Source organism: Heliangelus exortis, chromosome 1 (assembly GCF_036169615.1).
Source record: "Heliangelus exortis chromosome 1, bHelExo1.hap1, whole genome shotgun sequence".
Classification (NCBI taxonomy): Eukaryota; Metazoa; Chordata; class Aves; order Apodiformes; family Trochilidae; genus Heliangelus; species Heliangelus exortis.
The window spans coordinates 198,014,010-198,028,018 of NC_092422.1; the positions used below are offsets into that span (position 1 = coordinate 198,014,010).

General features: G+C 58.9%; 1 protein-coding gene across 10 annotated transcripts in view; it reads right to left on the reverse strand.

Moving 5' to 3' along the window:
- The window catches only part of SHANK3 (SH3 and multiple ankyrin repeat domains 3), a 318,859-nt gene that overhangs the window by 292,796 nt on the left and 12,054 nt on the right, over positions 1-14,009 (reverse strand). For all 10 annotated transcript variants that reach the window (XM_071734304.1, XM_071734311.1, XM_071734302.1 and 7 more), the window contains one exon: positions 3,597-3,911. In XM_071734304.1, the coding sequence (XP_071590405.1) occupies positions 3,597-3,836 (240 nt within the window). In that variant the 5' untranslated portion in view covers positions 3,837-3,911. The remainder of the gene's footprint in view (positions 1-3,596; positions 3,912-14,009) is intronic.

Here is a 14,009-nt window from a genome sequence, read left to right on the forward strand (position 1 = left end):
CTGACACAAGAGGCAGGAGGAGCAGAGGGGCTTTGCCAGCAGGGTTCTATCCAGTAAGACATGATCCCTGCAGGCAGCTGCTGAGCACTCTGGCTCTGCCCCCTCGGGAGTTCAGCACCACAGTACCTAATTACACCATCACAGGCAGCTGCTCAAACACCACACCACCGACCAGACGGTTGCTCCTCCTCCTCCCTCTCTGATACTGCAGCAGCTGCTCAAGTTTTTCAGAGCAGAAGGCAGTGAGCAGGGATTGTGCCACAGCCTCGTGCCCGGTGTCGATTCCCATCACTGTGTGTATGGGGCAGATCTGCCCCGAGTCTGCATGTGACCCACATCAGCCCCGATGCTGGGGGGTCTGGGGGACATCCCCAGAGTGCAGTGCTGCCCCACCCTCTTCCACAATGGCCCCAGGAAGTCTTTCCTCTCCTGACAATACCTACATCCACCCTGGGAGCAGCAGGGGTTTGGGACAACAGTCTGTATGAAGCCTACATGCCAGAACACTTCCACTCCCCGTTTTACTATTGGACTTTTAAACCACAAGTGTGAAGAAGAGTAATTTACTCATCTTTTTGATATCAATCGCTTCCATGAGCTCAGCATTTCTGCCTGCTGAGGCACCCATAGCCAGCACTGTGTTCCTCAAAGAGCTTCTTGCACATGGAGCTGGATGGCCCTCAGTGGTGGGACATTACCTGGCTGGTCCCTGACACCCCACCAAAGCCCTGCATGGGGGAGGACCCCTCCCACGGGACAAATGCCAGCACAGGACAGACATGTCAGACCCCAGAGCCTGGACAACACAGGACATAGTTCCAAAAGAGGCAGATCCTTCAGTATCTCCAGAGCTTTCCCAGCTGCACCACAGGTACCAGGCTGTGCTTCAGAACCACATGTTTTGCAGATGACAACAAATTCTCCCCAGGGCTGCAAATCCACCTTACAGACTGTGAACCTGCCATGGTCTGTCCGGAAACCTTCCCAGCTGTCCTCACAGGGCTGCACCCTGACGGATCTCAGTTACTGCCTGATCTCTGCATCACTTGCAGCTGATAGAGCCTGACTTGATGTGAAAAGCTACCTGTCCACCCTGTGCCTGGAGATGGCAAGACACCATTGCCACTCTTACTGCCAGCAGAGCTGGCAGCAGCAAAGCCCGTGGCACCCCAGCCTTGTGCTGCCCCTGCCAAGCCAGACCCCAGCCCCAGGGGCACCCAGAGGTGCTGGGTCCTGCCTGGGTGGAGGGGTTCCAGGCTGGAGACCAGCCAGCAGAACCCCTTGGGCACACCACCACACAGTCCTGCAGTGCCAGGGATCCCTGATGGGGACCCACCCCTTATCCTCATGTCTGTGATCTTCCTTGAGCAAGCAGGGAAAGAAGCCCTAGGGGGATGATGTGCTCAGGGCCAGGCACAGGAGAGCAGACAGCCCTGAGGGATGGATGGATGGATGGATGGATGGATGGATGGATGCACGCTGCTGAGCCCACTGGGCTCTTCCTGCTGCCCTTGATTGAAGTGCAGGTACCTCAGTTGGCACAGCATAGGAGCCTGCAAAAGGGGGAATTTCTATTTAGGAGTCGGGCCCTACCTGAGCCATGAATGCACCAGTGCTCTGCAGGCACTGCCCTGCTCTGGAAGGGAGGGGTGGCCCTGACACCAGACAGAGCAGGGAGCACCGTGCGTGGTCTATGCTATGCCCCTGCCCAACCAGCAGGGAGCTGCCCTGCTCCCAGCTCCCCAGAGCAGACATGCTGTACCGGGGTGGTCCCTGCTCTGCACCCAAATCTGCTTTCATCCTGTCTTTGCCCTCGGGGAGCAGAAGTCACTGCACAGCCTCCTGTTCCCCCCTTGTATCCCGTGACACCTTGTGCGGGTTGCTCCGTGGATGGGCAGTGGGACAGGGCTGGTGGGGAAGCACTACCCTTCCCAAGCACAACATGGGAGCTCCTGACACCCGCACTGCAAAGCTGGATCCTGAGCTGCAGCTTCAGTAAATTCCCCAGTCACCCAGACTGGCACTGCCCCACATCCCCAAGGCTCCCCCTACTCCTCTGCCAGATCCCCAACACTGCTCCGTGCCCACCTTGTTGGGTGGTCCAAGGGGAGCCCAGGCCAGCAGCTCCCCAGGGGCTCCTACTCTGCTGCCACCCACCCCCAGTCCACAGAGGCAGCACCAGAACTCTGATACTACTCTCCAGCTCTTGGATATGCACCTGCCTCTTGGGTAGGGGAGATCTGGGTGGGAAATTCCTACATTCCGCATGCAAAGATGCTCTGCATGAAGTGCCCCTTTCCTTCCACTGCCCTGGGGGATCTTGGGTCTGGCAAGGCTGAGATGCTTCACTCTGCCTCTGGGACCCTGGCTGCAGAGGGTAGGAAGGGGTCGGGGGAGTTACAATAAACCCATCTCACTGGCTCCAGCATCGCTGCTTCCTCCAAAGCCTACTCAGATTCCCAAAGCAAACCCCTCATCCCTGAAGGGCACCCCCTCATCTGCCCCCAGCACCTTGTTCCAGAGCACTGGCTCCCTGTGCAGCCCACACACGGCCAGGCAAGCACAGGTAAGGCTCTACTCCCATTGCTCCCCCTCTGAAGAGTTCTCCTGGTCAGGGCTTTGTTATCCATAACAAGTGCTCCTGGTGTGGGGATTCCTTACCACCACCCTCCAGGGCACTGAATGCCTGGTCTTGACCAGGCTCAGTTTCCAAGCACTCAGTCACTCCCCCGAGCACTCGAACCCCAGTGCCCCCTAGCCCTGCCCCACTCAGCAACATCCACCCCCCACCCTCTGATGTGCCTGGGGATGCCCGGGACACCTCTGCCCCCTATGCCAGCCCTGCTGCCCCACACCACAGCCACCCCGCTGCCACACCACGGTCCCACGGTTCCGTGTCACACCTGGGTTCCCAGTAGGTCACTCCTGCAGGTCCTGCCTGTGGCACTGGCACGGTGCCGACACAGCACATCCCCCCATAGCGCCATGCAAACCCCTGCGGCCACCTCAGCCTTCATGCACAGACCACGCTCACCCGCAGACGCCCTGCTGCCTGCACACCTGCCTGATCCTGCTGCCCACACATCCACGAGCAGCTCTGGGCTCCTGCAGCCTGTCCCGGCCGGTACTGATGCCGGAGCTGATCCCGGTTTTAGAGACGGTGCTGGAGCAGTGCTGGTACCCGCTCCAGGCTGGTGATGGAGCTCCTCCAAGCTGTGCCCACTCCCCAGGCCCAGCCCCGCGGTCCCCGGGCTTTGAGGCACCGGGATGACACCGGGATGGCAGCGGGATGGAAGCGGGATGGCAGCACTGCAGCCGGGGCTGCCAGACTGCTGTGGCCGCATCCTCCCCGGGTGCTGCGGGGATCCAGGGAGCGGACAACGAGGAGTGGGGAGCGAGACAGCAGGGCAGTGGGGACCGAGGAGCGGGGACCGGGGACGCGGGGCAATGGGGATCGAGGAGCGGGGACGCGGGACAACGGGGATGCGGGGAGTGGGGTAGCGGGCAGCGGGTCTCCGAGCAGCCGTCCTGTACCGGGCTGCCCCCCGCCCACTGCAACGCCAAGTTTGCGGGGTGGGGCCGGGGGGGGCACTCACCGTCTGCTGGAGGTCGGGGATGCCGATGCGGACGACGATGGCGCCGGGCGCGGGCTCCTCCATGCGCGGCGGGGCCCCCAGCTTGGGGGAGCGGGGCCCGGCGGGGCCGCGGGCCGGGTCTCGCCGCGTCTCCTCCCGCAGGCCGGGCCCGGCGCCCGGCTCCCCGGCTCCGCAGGACTGTCGCTCCGGCGGCGGCGACTCGGGGCTCTCATGCTTGCTGCCGGCGGGGCTCAGAGGCATGCTCCGTGCGGCGCGGCGGGGCGGCCGGCACCGGCACCGGCACCGGGGGCCGCGCTCACAGCCCGCCCGGGGGCCCTGCGGGAGGAAGGGGAGGTGAGGGCGCTTGCCGGGACCCGTGGGGGTACCCCGGCTGCGACCCCCAAGGGGCACCCCAGCTGGGACCGTCCCCCGGCTGGGGCCCGGGAGAGAGCCCCAGTACTGCACACGGGCATCCCTGTGGGAACCTCGTCCCCACAGGGACTGTGGGGGCCCAGGAGAGGACCCCCACACTGCACATGGGCATCCCCACAGGGACCCCTCCCCACCATGGGCCCAGGAGATGACCCCCACACTGCACATGGGCATCTTCACAGCAACCCCAAAGGAGCAACCCAGCAAGAGCCATCCCTTGGAAGGGACCCAACAGAGGATGCTCAGCCTCTGGACAGAGGGATATCCCCACACTCTCCACAGGACTCCTGGCTGGCTGCTCCAGATCCCCATCTTGGGGACCTCACGCAGGAACTCCCAGCCAACCCTTCAGGAGTTTCCCAGAGGCATCTCCACACGGCAGAGACCTTGTGGGGTCACACACACTCCCCACAGGCCTCCTGGTGTTGAAGGCCTTGCAGAGGACTTCCCTCACCCTACATGGGAATCCCCATGTCAGAGACCTTACTGTGAAACCCCACACCACACAGGGATCCCCACAAGTGCCCCTTCTCTCCACAAGGGCCAACTGCCCTACTACATGCCCCCACAACAGGCACAGCAGTGGCTCCCCGCTGACACCCAGAAGGGACTCTCCTCATCCTGGCAGCAAAGCATGGACCTGCTCTGAGTGTACCCCATCCCAGGTACATGGACACCCCAAGCCTCTGCTCATGCTGGGACAGTTCATGCACCAGAGCCAACACAGAGGGTCTGTACACACCACCCTGGGGCAGAGGATGAGTTGTCACAGCTTCGGGGCCTGTTCTGCTCTACTGTCAACTGTCTTCTCTCCACATCATCAACGTCGACAGTTTGCCCTTGAGGCCCTGTCCTCTGCAGCCATGATCCTCCATCTCCACATCCCCAACACCATATGTGAAGGACGTGCCTGGCTTTTTCCCATCTGCCAGGGGGACTCACAGGGGTGGCTGGACATCAGCAGGACAAGCAGATGTGACCCAGGGGGTCAGCACCCTGCCTGCCATTGGGTTTTACAGGGAAAGGTCTTGGTTCTGGCCCAGTAAACTGATCATCCTGTAGCTGCTGGAGTGCTGCCAGTTGTGAGACCCCTGACACCCCCACTCTGTGCAGACATGATTACCTGGGCTGGCCCCAGGGCTCTCAGCTCCAGCAGCACCTCCAGCAGCCCTGGGGGCCAGGAGCTGGGGCTGCCTGCCAGGGCCTTCCCAAACCACCTCACACTTGTAAAACAGGATGCAGCACTGCCCTTGTGCCAAAGCTTTGGGAGCAGGAGCTGGCTGACCTCTGTTTCCACCCTAGAAACCTGTCTGGGTCAGAGAAGCCAAGTTCACACCCTGGACTGGTGGCAAGCCCATCTTCCCTTAGCTCCAGCATGGAGCCACCACTGATTTGGCTGATCACCACCACGGGCTGCTATTTCTGCCAGCCCCCCCACCAGGGAGGGCTAATTAAAGGCAGGAGGACCCTGCCCACCCAGGCCAAGCCTTGGCACCCAAGCCAGCCCCTGCCCTGACAGGAGCAGATGGGATGAGCCCCGCAGGATCATGCATGGGACTGCATCTCGCCCATCACTGGCTGGGATTCAGGGCTACATCTACAATCTACATGACAGCCCTCAAACAGAAATAGCCCCCAAACCACTGAGAGCTGGAGAGATTTACAGTATGGCCTGGATCTGTCCAGGAAATGACTAATAGCTCTTCCTTCAGCCCTCCCAGCCCGAGGCCGAGGGACTGCACACGACAGGCATCAGTGATCCCATCTGCCAGACCAGCCCCGGGAAAGCTCCCAGCTGGAGCAGCATCTGCTGCAAATGCTTCCTGGCTCTGCCAGGCAGAAGGAGGAGGCTGCAGCCCCAGACCTGGAAGTGCTGGGTCACAGGGGGAGTCCAACGTGTCCAGGAGCACAAGCACTGCAATGCCGTGGCACTGGTCCCAGGACAGAAATCACAGCTCAGTCGTGACAAAGAGATCAGCCCAATAGCCACCAGACAGTCTCTGGGCTCCTCCTTTCCTTTGATCCACACCTGCACCCTGTACTGCAGAGCCCCAGGTCCTGGCTGCTGCTAGACAGGGACTGGAGTGTCCAGAGAAGGGAATGGAGCTGGGGAAGGGGCTGGAGAGCAAGGAGAAGGTCTGGAGAAGTTGTGAGGAGCAGCTGAGAGCCCTGGGGGTGTTGATCTGGAGCAGAGGAGGCTGAGGGGAGACCTTCTGGTTCTCTGCAACCCCCTGAGAGGAGGTTGGAGCCAGGGGGGGCCGGGCTCTGCTCCCAAGGAACAAGGAATGGGACAAGAGGAACTTTTGGCCTCAAGTTGTGCCAGGGGAGGTTTAGGCCAACCTAAAGCTGGGGAAGAATTTCTCCCTGGAAAGGGTTGTCAGGGCCTGGCCCAGGCTGCCCATGGCAGGGCTGGAGTCCCCATCATCCCTGGGGGGGTTTCAGAGCCCTGGAGATGTGGGGATGAGGGACATGGTTTAGCACTGGACTCAGAGTTAGGTTAGTGGTTGGAGTCCATGAGCTTAAAGGTCTTTTCCAAACAGAACAGTTCTGTGATTCACTGACACAATGAAGTTGAACATGAAGTTCCACTGGGAAAAATGCTCACAGTAAGGAGAGAATTAATCAGAAATAAAAGCAACATGTGGCCTGACTGCATCTCATGGATATGCATCCACAGAGGTGAGCAGGCCCTGCATCAGATGGGACAGTGGCCATGCACCCTTGTGTGCACCCTGGCAACCAGAGAGCAGGAAAATGTCCCACAGCTGGGGCACATCTCCAAGGCCAGGCTGGATGGGGCTTGGAGCAGCCTGGTCTGGCAGGAGGTGTCCCTGATCATGGCAGGGGCTTGGATAAGTTTTAACCCAAACTATTCCATGATTCTATGATACACCTGCACCTTCACAGAGCTTGCAGAAAGCGTGGAGCCAAAACAAAGGAATATTTCAGATGCAAACCCATCTGCCCAAAGGCACCAAGCTGGCCAGGATCTATCCCCTAAACCCAATCTGCAACCAGGGTGTCCTCAGAGGCAGAGATGGCTTGTGGCCTTTCAGGGACAAACATCCCTCCTCCACCCAGCCTGGCAGCAGCACCCACCCCAGCCCAGCCCTGCTGTCTGCTGCCTGCAGCTCTGTTCAACTATTGCTGCTCTTTGGTTTTATTTCTTTCCTTTTTTTCCTGTCTTGTTATTTCACTAGGAGAAATTAAATACTGCAGATGGTAATTGTCAGATTATTCTTGATTTTTTTCCCAGTCTTCTGGCACCTCATTAGCTCCCAATAGTGTTTAGGACACAACTGTGCATGGTTGGAAAAATCCACTGGCCACCCCCGAACTCCATTACAGGCTTGCAAAGTCATTCACGTTAATTTTCTCTTATTAAATCAACTTCTCTGTTGAGGAAAAAAAATCACTTATCTTGAAAAGATACAAATTGAGTATCTTAGAAATTATAATCCAATGAGTCTTATTCTAACACCAAGAAAAATGGATGAGGACTCATCAAAGAGAGTTATAAAGTCTTTCAAGAAGATTTTATAGTGACAGGAAGAAATCAGTAATGCCTCCATCAAAGAAATTCACTCCTCACTGGTGTTAGCACAACTCCCTGCACATGCCACTAGGAGCACCAAGTGAAACCCAGAGCAGAGTGGTTCATTCAGCTTTCCAAATACTCTTTGCAAGAGCCCTCACAAGAGGTTGTCAAGCTGAGCCACCTTTACCTCTGACATTGTGAGAAACAGGGTTCCCTGAGGCCTGCCCAGTCTCCACCATTCCTGGTGCTGCAGAGCCTCTGCCCTGCCCTGTGTCAGGGGCGGCCATGCCATGGGGATCAACCAACACTGCACTGCTCAGTGCTGCTCCGCCACCTTCAGATCTTCCCATCAGGGCTCCCCCTGGGCTGAAGGTAGCAAAGAACCCCAGTCATCACTCTGTGTATCCCTGAATGTCTCCTCGTCTGGAGGGGAGGCATCTGGCTGAGAGAATCCTGAGAACTGCAGTGCTGGCATTGCACTGGGAAGAACCAGAAAGGTGCAACAGGTAAGATCTAAGAAGACCATGGACACTTTTTACAAGGACATGGAGTAATAGAACAAGGGGAAATGGTTTCCAGCTGCAAGAGGAGAGATAGAGAGGAGATCTTGGGGAGAAATTCTTTGGGGTGAGGGTGCTGAACCCCTGGTTGCCCAAGTTGCCCCCAGAAGCTGTGGCTGCCCCATCCCTGGAGGGGTTGAAGGTTGGATGGGGCTTGGAGCCCCCTGGGCTGTGGGAGGTGTCCCTGCCCATGGCAGAGGTGTTGGAGCTACATGAGCTTTAAGGTCCCTTCTCACCCAAACTAGTCTGGGATTCTCCAGTAAGAGCAGGAAGAACTCAAGGCACTTCGTGGCAGAGGAGCCATCTGGAATTGCTCCTGAGGCTGGGGAAGCTGACACCTCCCCAGGGAGGAAGGAAGGAGCTGCCACCCCAGGCTGTGGCAGGGTGAAGAGCAGGTTGGTGCAGTCAAAGGGAGCTCAGAAGGGTGCACAGCCCAAAGGCTGCTGTCAGTACTGGGACCGGATCCTGCAGCCTGGGCCAGAGCCAGCGGTGCCAGGCACTGGGAGGGTGGGAGGTGGCTCTGTCCATCCTCAGGGACAGGGCTGCTGGCACCCCGGGTGCCACATCTGAAATCCTCTTCCAGACTCTTTCCTCCAGATCTCTCTTTCTCCTCTTCCTGGAAAGCTGTTTCAGCCCCTTCCTTGCTGTGATGGTTAGAAATGGCCTAATTTCTAGCCCACACGTTCGCGGGTAGTTCACCCTCCTCTTGCGTCAGCATTGTCTGTTCCAGTGCAGCCTCTCTCCTCCTTTGTTTATGTAAGTATTTATATGCATATCACAGCCAGCAACTAGGTCCATACCCAGACTTCACTTTGCAGGCTAAACAAGTGCAACTCCTGTGCTCTCCTCTTGCCTGGGCCTGGCAGACCCTTTCCCCCAGGGACACACCTGGAGGGACTGACAGTCTCAGGAGGGGCTCAGGCCACGGGGACCACTCACTGGTTGGATTCATAATTAGGGACTAAAAATCAGGCACCTCCAGATAGCCCTGCACATGGTTTGTGTCTCCCAAGGCTCCCAATGCACGGCAGGGGCATCTCAGCTCCCACCCCAGCAGCAGCCCCAGTGACACACTCTGCTGAGCAGCACTGGAAACAGAATGATAAAGCAGATGAGACCTCAACAGAGACAGCCAAAGCTTCCCAGGATCAAGGGGGCTCTTAGAAAGCAGAACTGCACACCTCCCTCTGTAGGGGCTGCTGGCCACCCAGACATTGTGGCCATCAGCACCTGATGGGTTCACCCACCCTCAGCCACATGTGCCTTGCAGAAAGCACCAGCAACCAGTGCCACCAGCAACCAGTGCCACCCACCCAGACCTGCCCAGCTTCGCAGTTTTCCCTGGATGACTCAGGATTAAATTTCTTCTCCTTTTAGCTCCTGCTTTAACACAAACAGCAGTGACCACCTGCACCTCTCCACTCACAGGCCCAGTGACTCTGTACAAAAGGAACTCTCCCAAGACACCCAAGCATGGGGATGAGTGTGGCAACATCCCCTGGTCCCTTGCACAGAGAGGGCTGGTGCTCCAGGCACAGAAGGCTGCAGGCAGCTGCTCCCCAGCACCAGGAGAGATGGCAGGGAGTGACAGCCCAGCTTGGTGGGCACCAGGTACTTGGGTCCTGCTGGTGTGCAGCACAAGCACACACACACCCCAGCTCCCCTCCTAGGGAGCTCAGGGTGTACCAAGTCCCTGCTCCGGGGCTCTGGGTGGGTACAGCAGCATCACATGTGGCCCCACAGGGAGATCCAGCACTCTGCTGGGGTGGGTATGGACAGCACACAAGGCTGTCACTGATGGGATTGCTGGGATTGGCCCCACTGTGACTGGGATCACTGGGTAGAGCACCATCATCACAATGTGGACACTGTGAGCATGGCTGCAGCAGGATGCGCTGTCGGGCACCGCCTCTGCCTGAGTGTCAGTGCCAGGACAGACCCCACCTGAGGTACCCTGGAGGAGCAGCACCAGGGATGAGGGAGAGGCACCAGGGACAGGGCAGCACATCCCCATCCCTGCCTTGCTGGATCCTGCAGACCCCACAGAGCCCCAGGCAGCACTGGACCGGACAGACACCGGTTCCAGAAGCTCCCACGGCACCCCCAGCTCCACTCCCACCACAGCCCCCAGCCTGGCCGCAGCTCTGCTGTACGAGCTCCTCAGCACCCCCGAGTCCTCCCAGGACAGGGAGCCCTGGATGACACTGAAAAGCCCCCAGCCCTCTGTGCACTGCCGGGAGCTGAGCCCTCACCTGTAAGGAGCGGGGAGCGCAGGCTCCAGCGTGGCTGGCGATGCCCATGGCAGCACAGAGATGTCCTCTGCCCTGGGCAGCACTCACTGCCCTGGGGTGGCCACGGCTGTGGCACCAGAGCGCGGTTGATGGCTGCAGGGAAGCTCAGTGGGAGGCTTGGTGGCCTCACAGGGTGGGACTGTCCTGTCCTGTCCCCATCACCTCAGCACCCAGGGAATCCAGGCCTCCCACTGACCCACAGCTGCTCTTCCTACCCTGCCCTGAGCTGGGGCTCTGCCATGCTGGAGTCCTCCTCGGTGCTTATCTGGGCACAGGCAGGTCCAGTCAGCCCTGATGTTTGCCATGGCTCCATCCCAGCTCTGTGTGACAACCTCATCCTTTGCCATGTGCCCCAGAACTGACCCATGCAGGCAGGGACAGGGATAGGAGCAAGGACAGGGGCAGAGGATGGGGCAGGTGATGGGACAGGGACAGGGGATGGGGCAGGGAATGGGGGAGGGAGAAGGAGAGGGGGAAGGGACAAGGACTGTGTTCGTTGTGTCAGGATGCAGAGAGCTAACGAGGAGAGGGATGATGAGTGCTCATTGATCAGCTCCTGTGCGGCCGCAGTGTCCTGCAGGGCCTGACGGGTAATTCTCCTGCCAATTGATTTTTCCTCTCTCTGTTTGCCAGGGTTAGTGGGTCACTGGGGATGTGGTGATGATTAAAGGGCAAGTCCTGCAATGCACCCTTCACTCGTGGGAGCAAACTCTGCATCAGCACTCAGCTGTCCTGGAGGGACAGCAGAGATGTGCCCACCCCAGTGAGAGGCAGAGGGATAAGGAGCAGCATCATCTGCCCAGGCAGTGGCAGGACCAGGATCATTGGAGCTCATCCGTGCCTCTGAGTACCCAGCAAAGGGGCAGGGGCAGCCCTGTACTCCCCCGGCACATGCACATGTGGAGGCATCTGCAGTGCTGGTGGCTTAGTGGGGTTTGTAGCATCCCAGCCTCATTCCTTGGGCTCTGTGCATCCTGGACTGCCTGCAGGGAGAAAGTCCCTGTGTGGGGCTCACAGCAGCAGTGAGCCCTGGCCATGGTCAGCACTGCTGGGACACTGTGAGGACATGTGGGGACAGTCCCTTGAGCCTCCCAACCTGAGCTCACTCCAGTACAAATCCAGAGTGAAGAAACACTTCCCAGATATAGAAACACAGAATCACTGAACAGTTCGGGTTGGAGAGACCTTTCAAGGCCATCTACTCCAACCCCTCTGGGTGTGAGAAGAGACATTTTCAACTAAATAAGGTTGCTCAGACCCCCATACAACCTGGTCTGTTCCCGGGGATGGGACATCTCCCACCTCTCTGGGAAACCTGGTGTTTCACCATTTTGCCAGTAACTGCTGGGTTGGATACACCTTCATCAGCTGGGAAAAAAAACCAAAAAACGTGTTCTTGTAGGAAAATTAAAATTAACTCTAAGTAGAACATTTTCCTTCCCAAACTGCTGCATCCTTTTGGGCTCCATTTATACATTAGGATGTTGCAGCTTCTGCAGCTCAACTGCTATGGACCATCCCTGGCACTATTCTGGCCAGGACCTACCATCCCTCATCCCAGCAGCTTCTCAGCACCTAGAGGTAGCCACCCTCTCCTGAAAGCCAAGAAACCTTAACACAACAGAGCAGCTACACACACTCTTTCCCTCGCTAACAGAGGTGGCTGAAGACTTGGAAGGTTGCCATCTATTCCCCTGCCATGAAACTGGGATCCGTGACCTCTGGGTGCCATGAGGGCACCTCACAGGAGCTGCCACCACTCACACAGGGCACCAGGGATGTGGTGACTGCTGCTCCAGTGGGGATGGTGTCCCTAGAATCCTGTCACCACACAGACCCTGCAGCAAGCATGCCCCAACAGGAGCGTCTGCAAACCATGGGTCCATCCCTGCTGGCAGGGACAGCGTGGGGCTGGTCCAGCCCTGGCATGGGGGCTGCAGAGATCAGCAGAGCCCCTGGCCCATGGGGGTCCCTCACAGCTTCTCCCATCCCAGGATCCAGGGGCTGGCTCAACTGGGAGCAGCCTCAGTGGGAGGCACTGGGGACACTCCGGCAGCCACGGGAACATCACCCAGCACATCCACAGTGGTAACCACAGCTACACCCTCTCACCAGGCACATGCCAGGCCTTGCACACCCTAGATGGGGTCCCCTGACCTGGCACCCCCTGGGGACATGCTGCAGACCAGCCAGGTCACAGCCACCCCATGGGCTCAGGGGCACAGGGACAAACTGTTCTCACTGGTAGCACTGCACCAGCCACAGCACCACAACAGCAGCTGGAAATCACCACCAGGACCAGAGCAGGGGCTTGGACACTTCCAGAGTCCTGTGGGCCAGCCTGGCCACTGGATGAACCTGGCTTCTCTTCTGGTCCCACAAGTCATGAAGTCCCATCAGGTCCTCCACAGAGTCAGAACAGAGGGCTCTTGGCACACCAGTGCAGGAGGAACATGACCCTGGAGCCTGCTCACCATGGACAGGCTGCCAAAAAGCATAATCTGCTCCTTCCATCTCCCCACAGCACCACTGGGCAGGTAAGCACAGCCCGGGAAGGTGGCACAGCCTGAGGACAAGGAAAGCCAAGGTCATGTTCCCAGACCTCCCACCCTCACCTCCACAAGCACCTCAGTGTCCCTGAACAGACCCACAGCAAGTGCCAGGTCAGAACACAGCACCCACCTCTGGGTGACACCATGGCAGACCCAGCATGGCATCCCACACAGCTGTGGGGCTGCACAGCCCCCAGAACTGTCCTGTACCCAGTGTGACATCCCACACATCACCCAGGACTGTCCCATACCCAGTGTGACATCCCACACAGCTGTGGGGCTGTGCATCCCCCTGGCCTGCCCTGTACCTGCTGCAGTCCCTCACTGCTCCTTCACCCCCTGGCTGCAGCTCAGGAGGACCCAACCCAGCATGAAGTGAGGAACCTGAGAGCACCCAGAAGTTGCAGAATCCAGGAAGCAGCCTTGAGGGCCCTGCTGCTCTCAGAACCTACCACCCCCTCACCATCTCCACCAGAGAGGTCTCATCACTGTCCCCTCACTCAGCCCCACCTACAGTGCCCTTGGCCGTGCCCCAGCACCCCCCAGCCCCCCTGCCAGAGCTCCAGGACCCAGAGCAGAGTGTGGGGTCCAGGGCTGCCAGTGCTGGCCCAGTGTCTCAGAGGGGGTGTCTGACCTGTTCCCAGGGACTCGGTGCCGCTCGGCTGCAGACTCTACCCAGAGCTAGTGTCAGGGTGGCTGCCACCCCAGACAAACATCCTGCTGCTGCAGGGGAAGAGTGTCCAGAGCCCGGCCAGCCCCAACCACCGCTCAGCTTCTGCTGAGCCCTGCGGTAATAGGATCAGGCTGCCTCCATCTGTCTGTCTGGGCCTGAGACACTAATCACCTCCCAGGCACCCCTGCACCCCTGCATTCTGCACCTCTGCACACCTGCATTCTGCACCTCTGCACACCTGCATTCTGCACCCTGCACTCCTGCCCCCGGCACCCTGCACCTCTGCATCCTGCATCCTGCCCCCTGCCTTCTGCACCCCTGCATTCTGCACCCTGCACCCCTGCATTCTGCACCCTGCACTCCTGCCCCCAGCACCCTGCACCCCTGA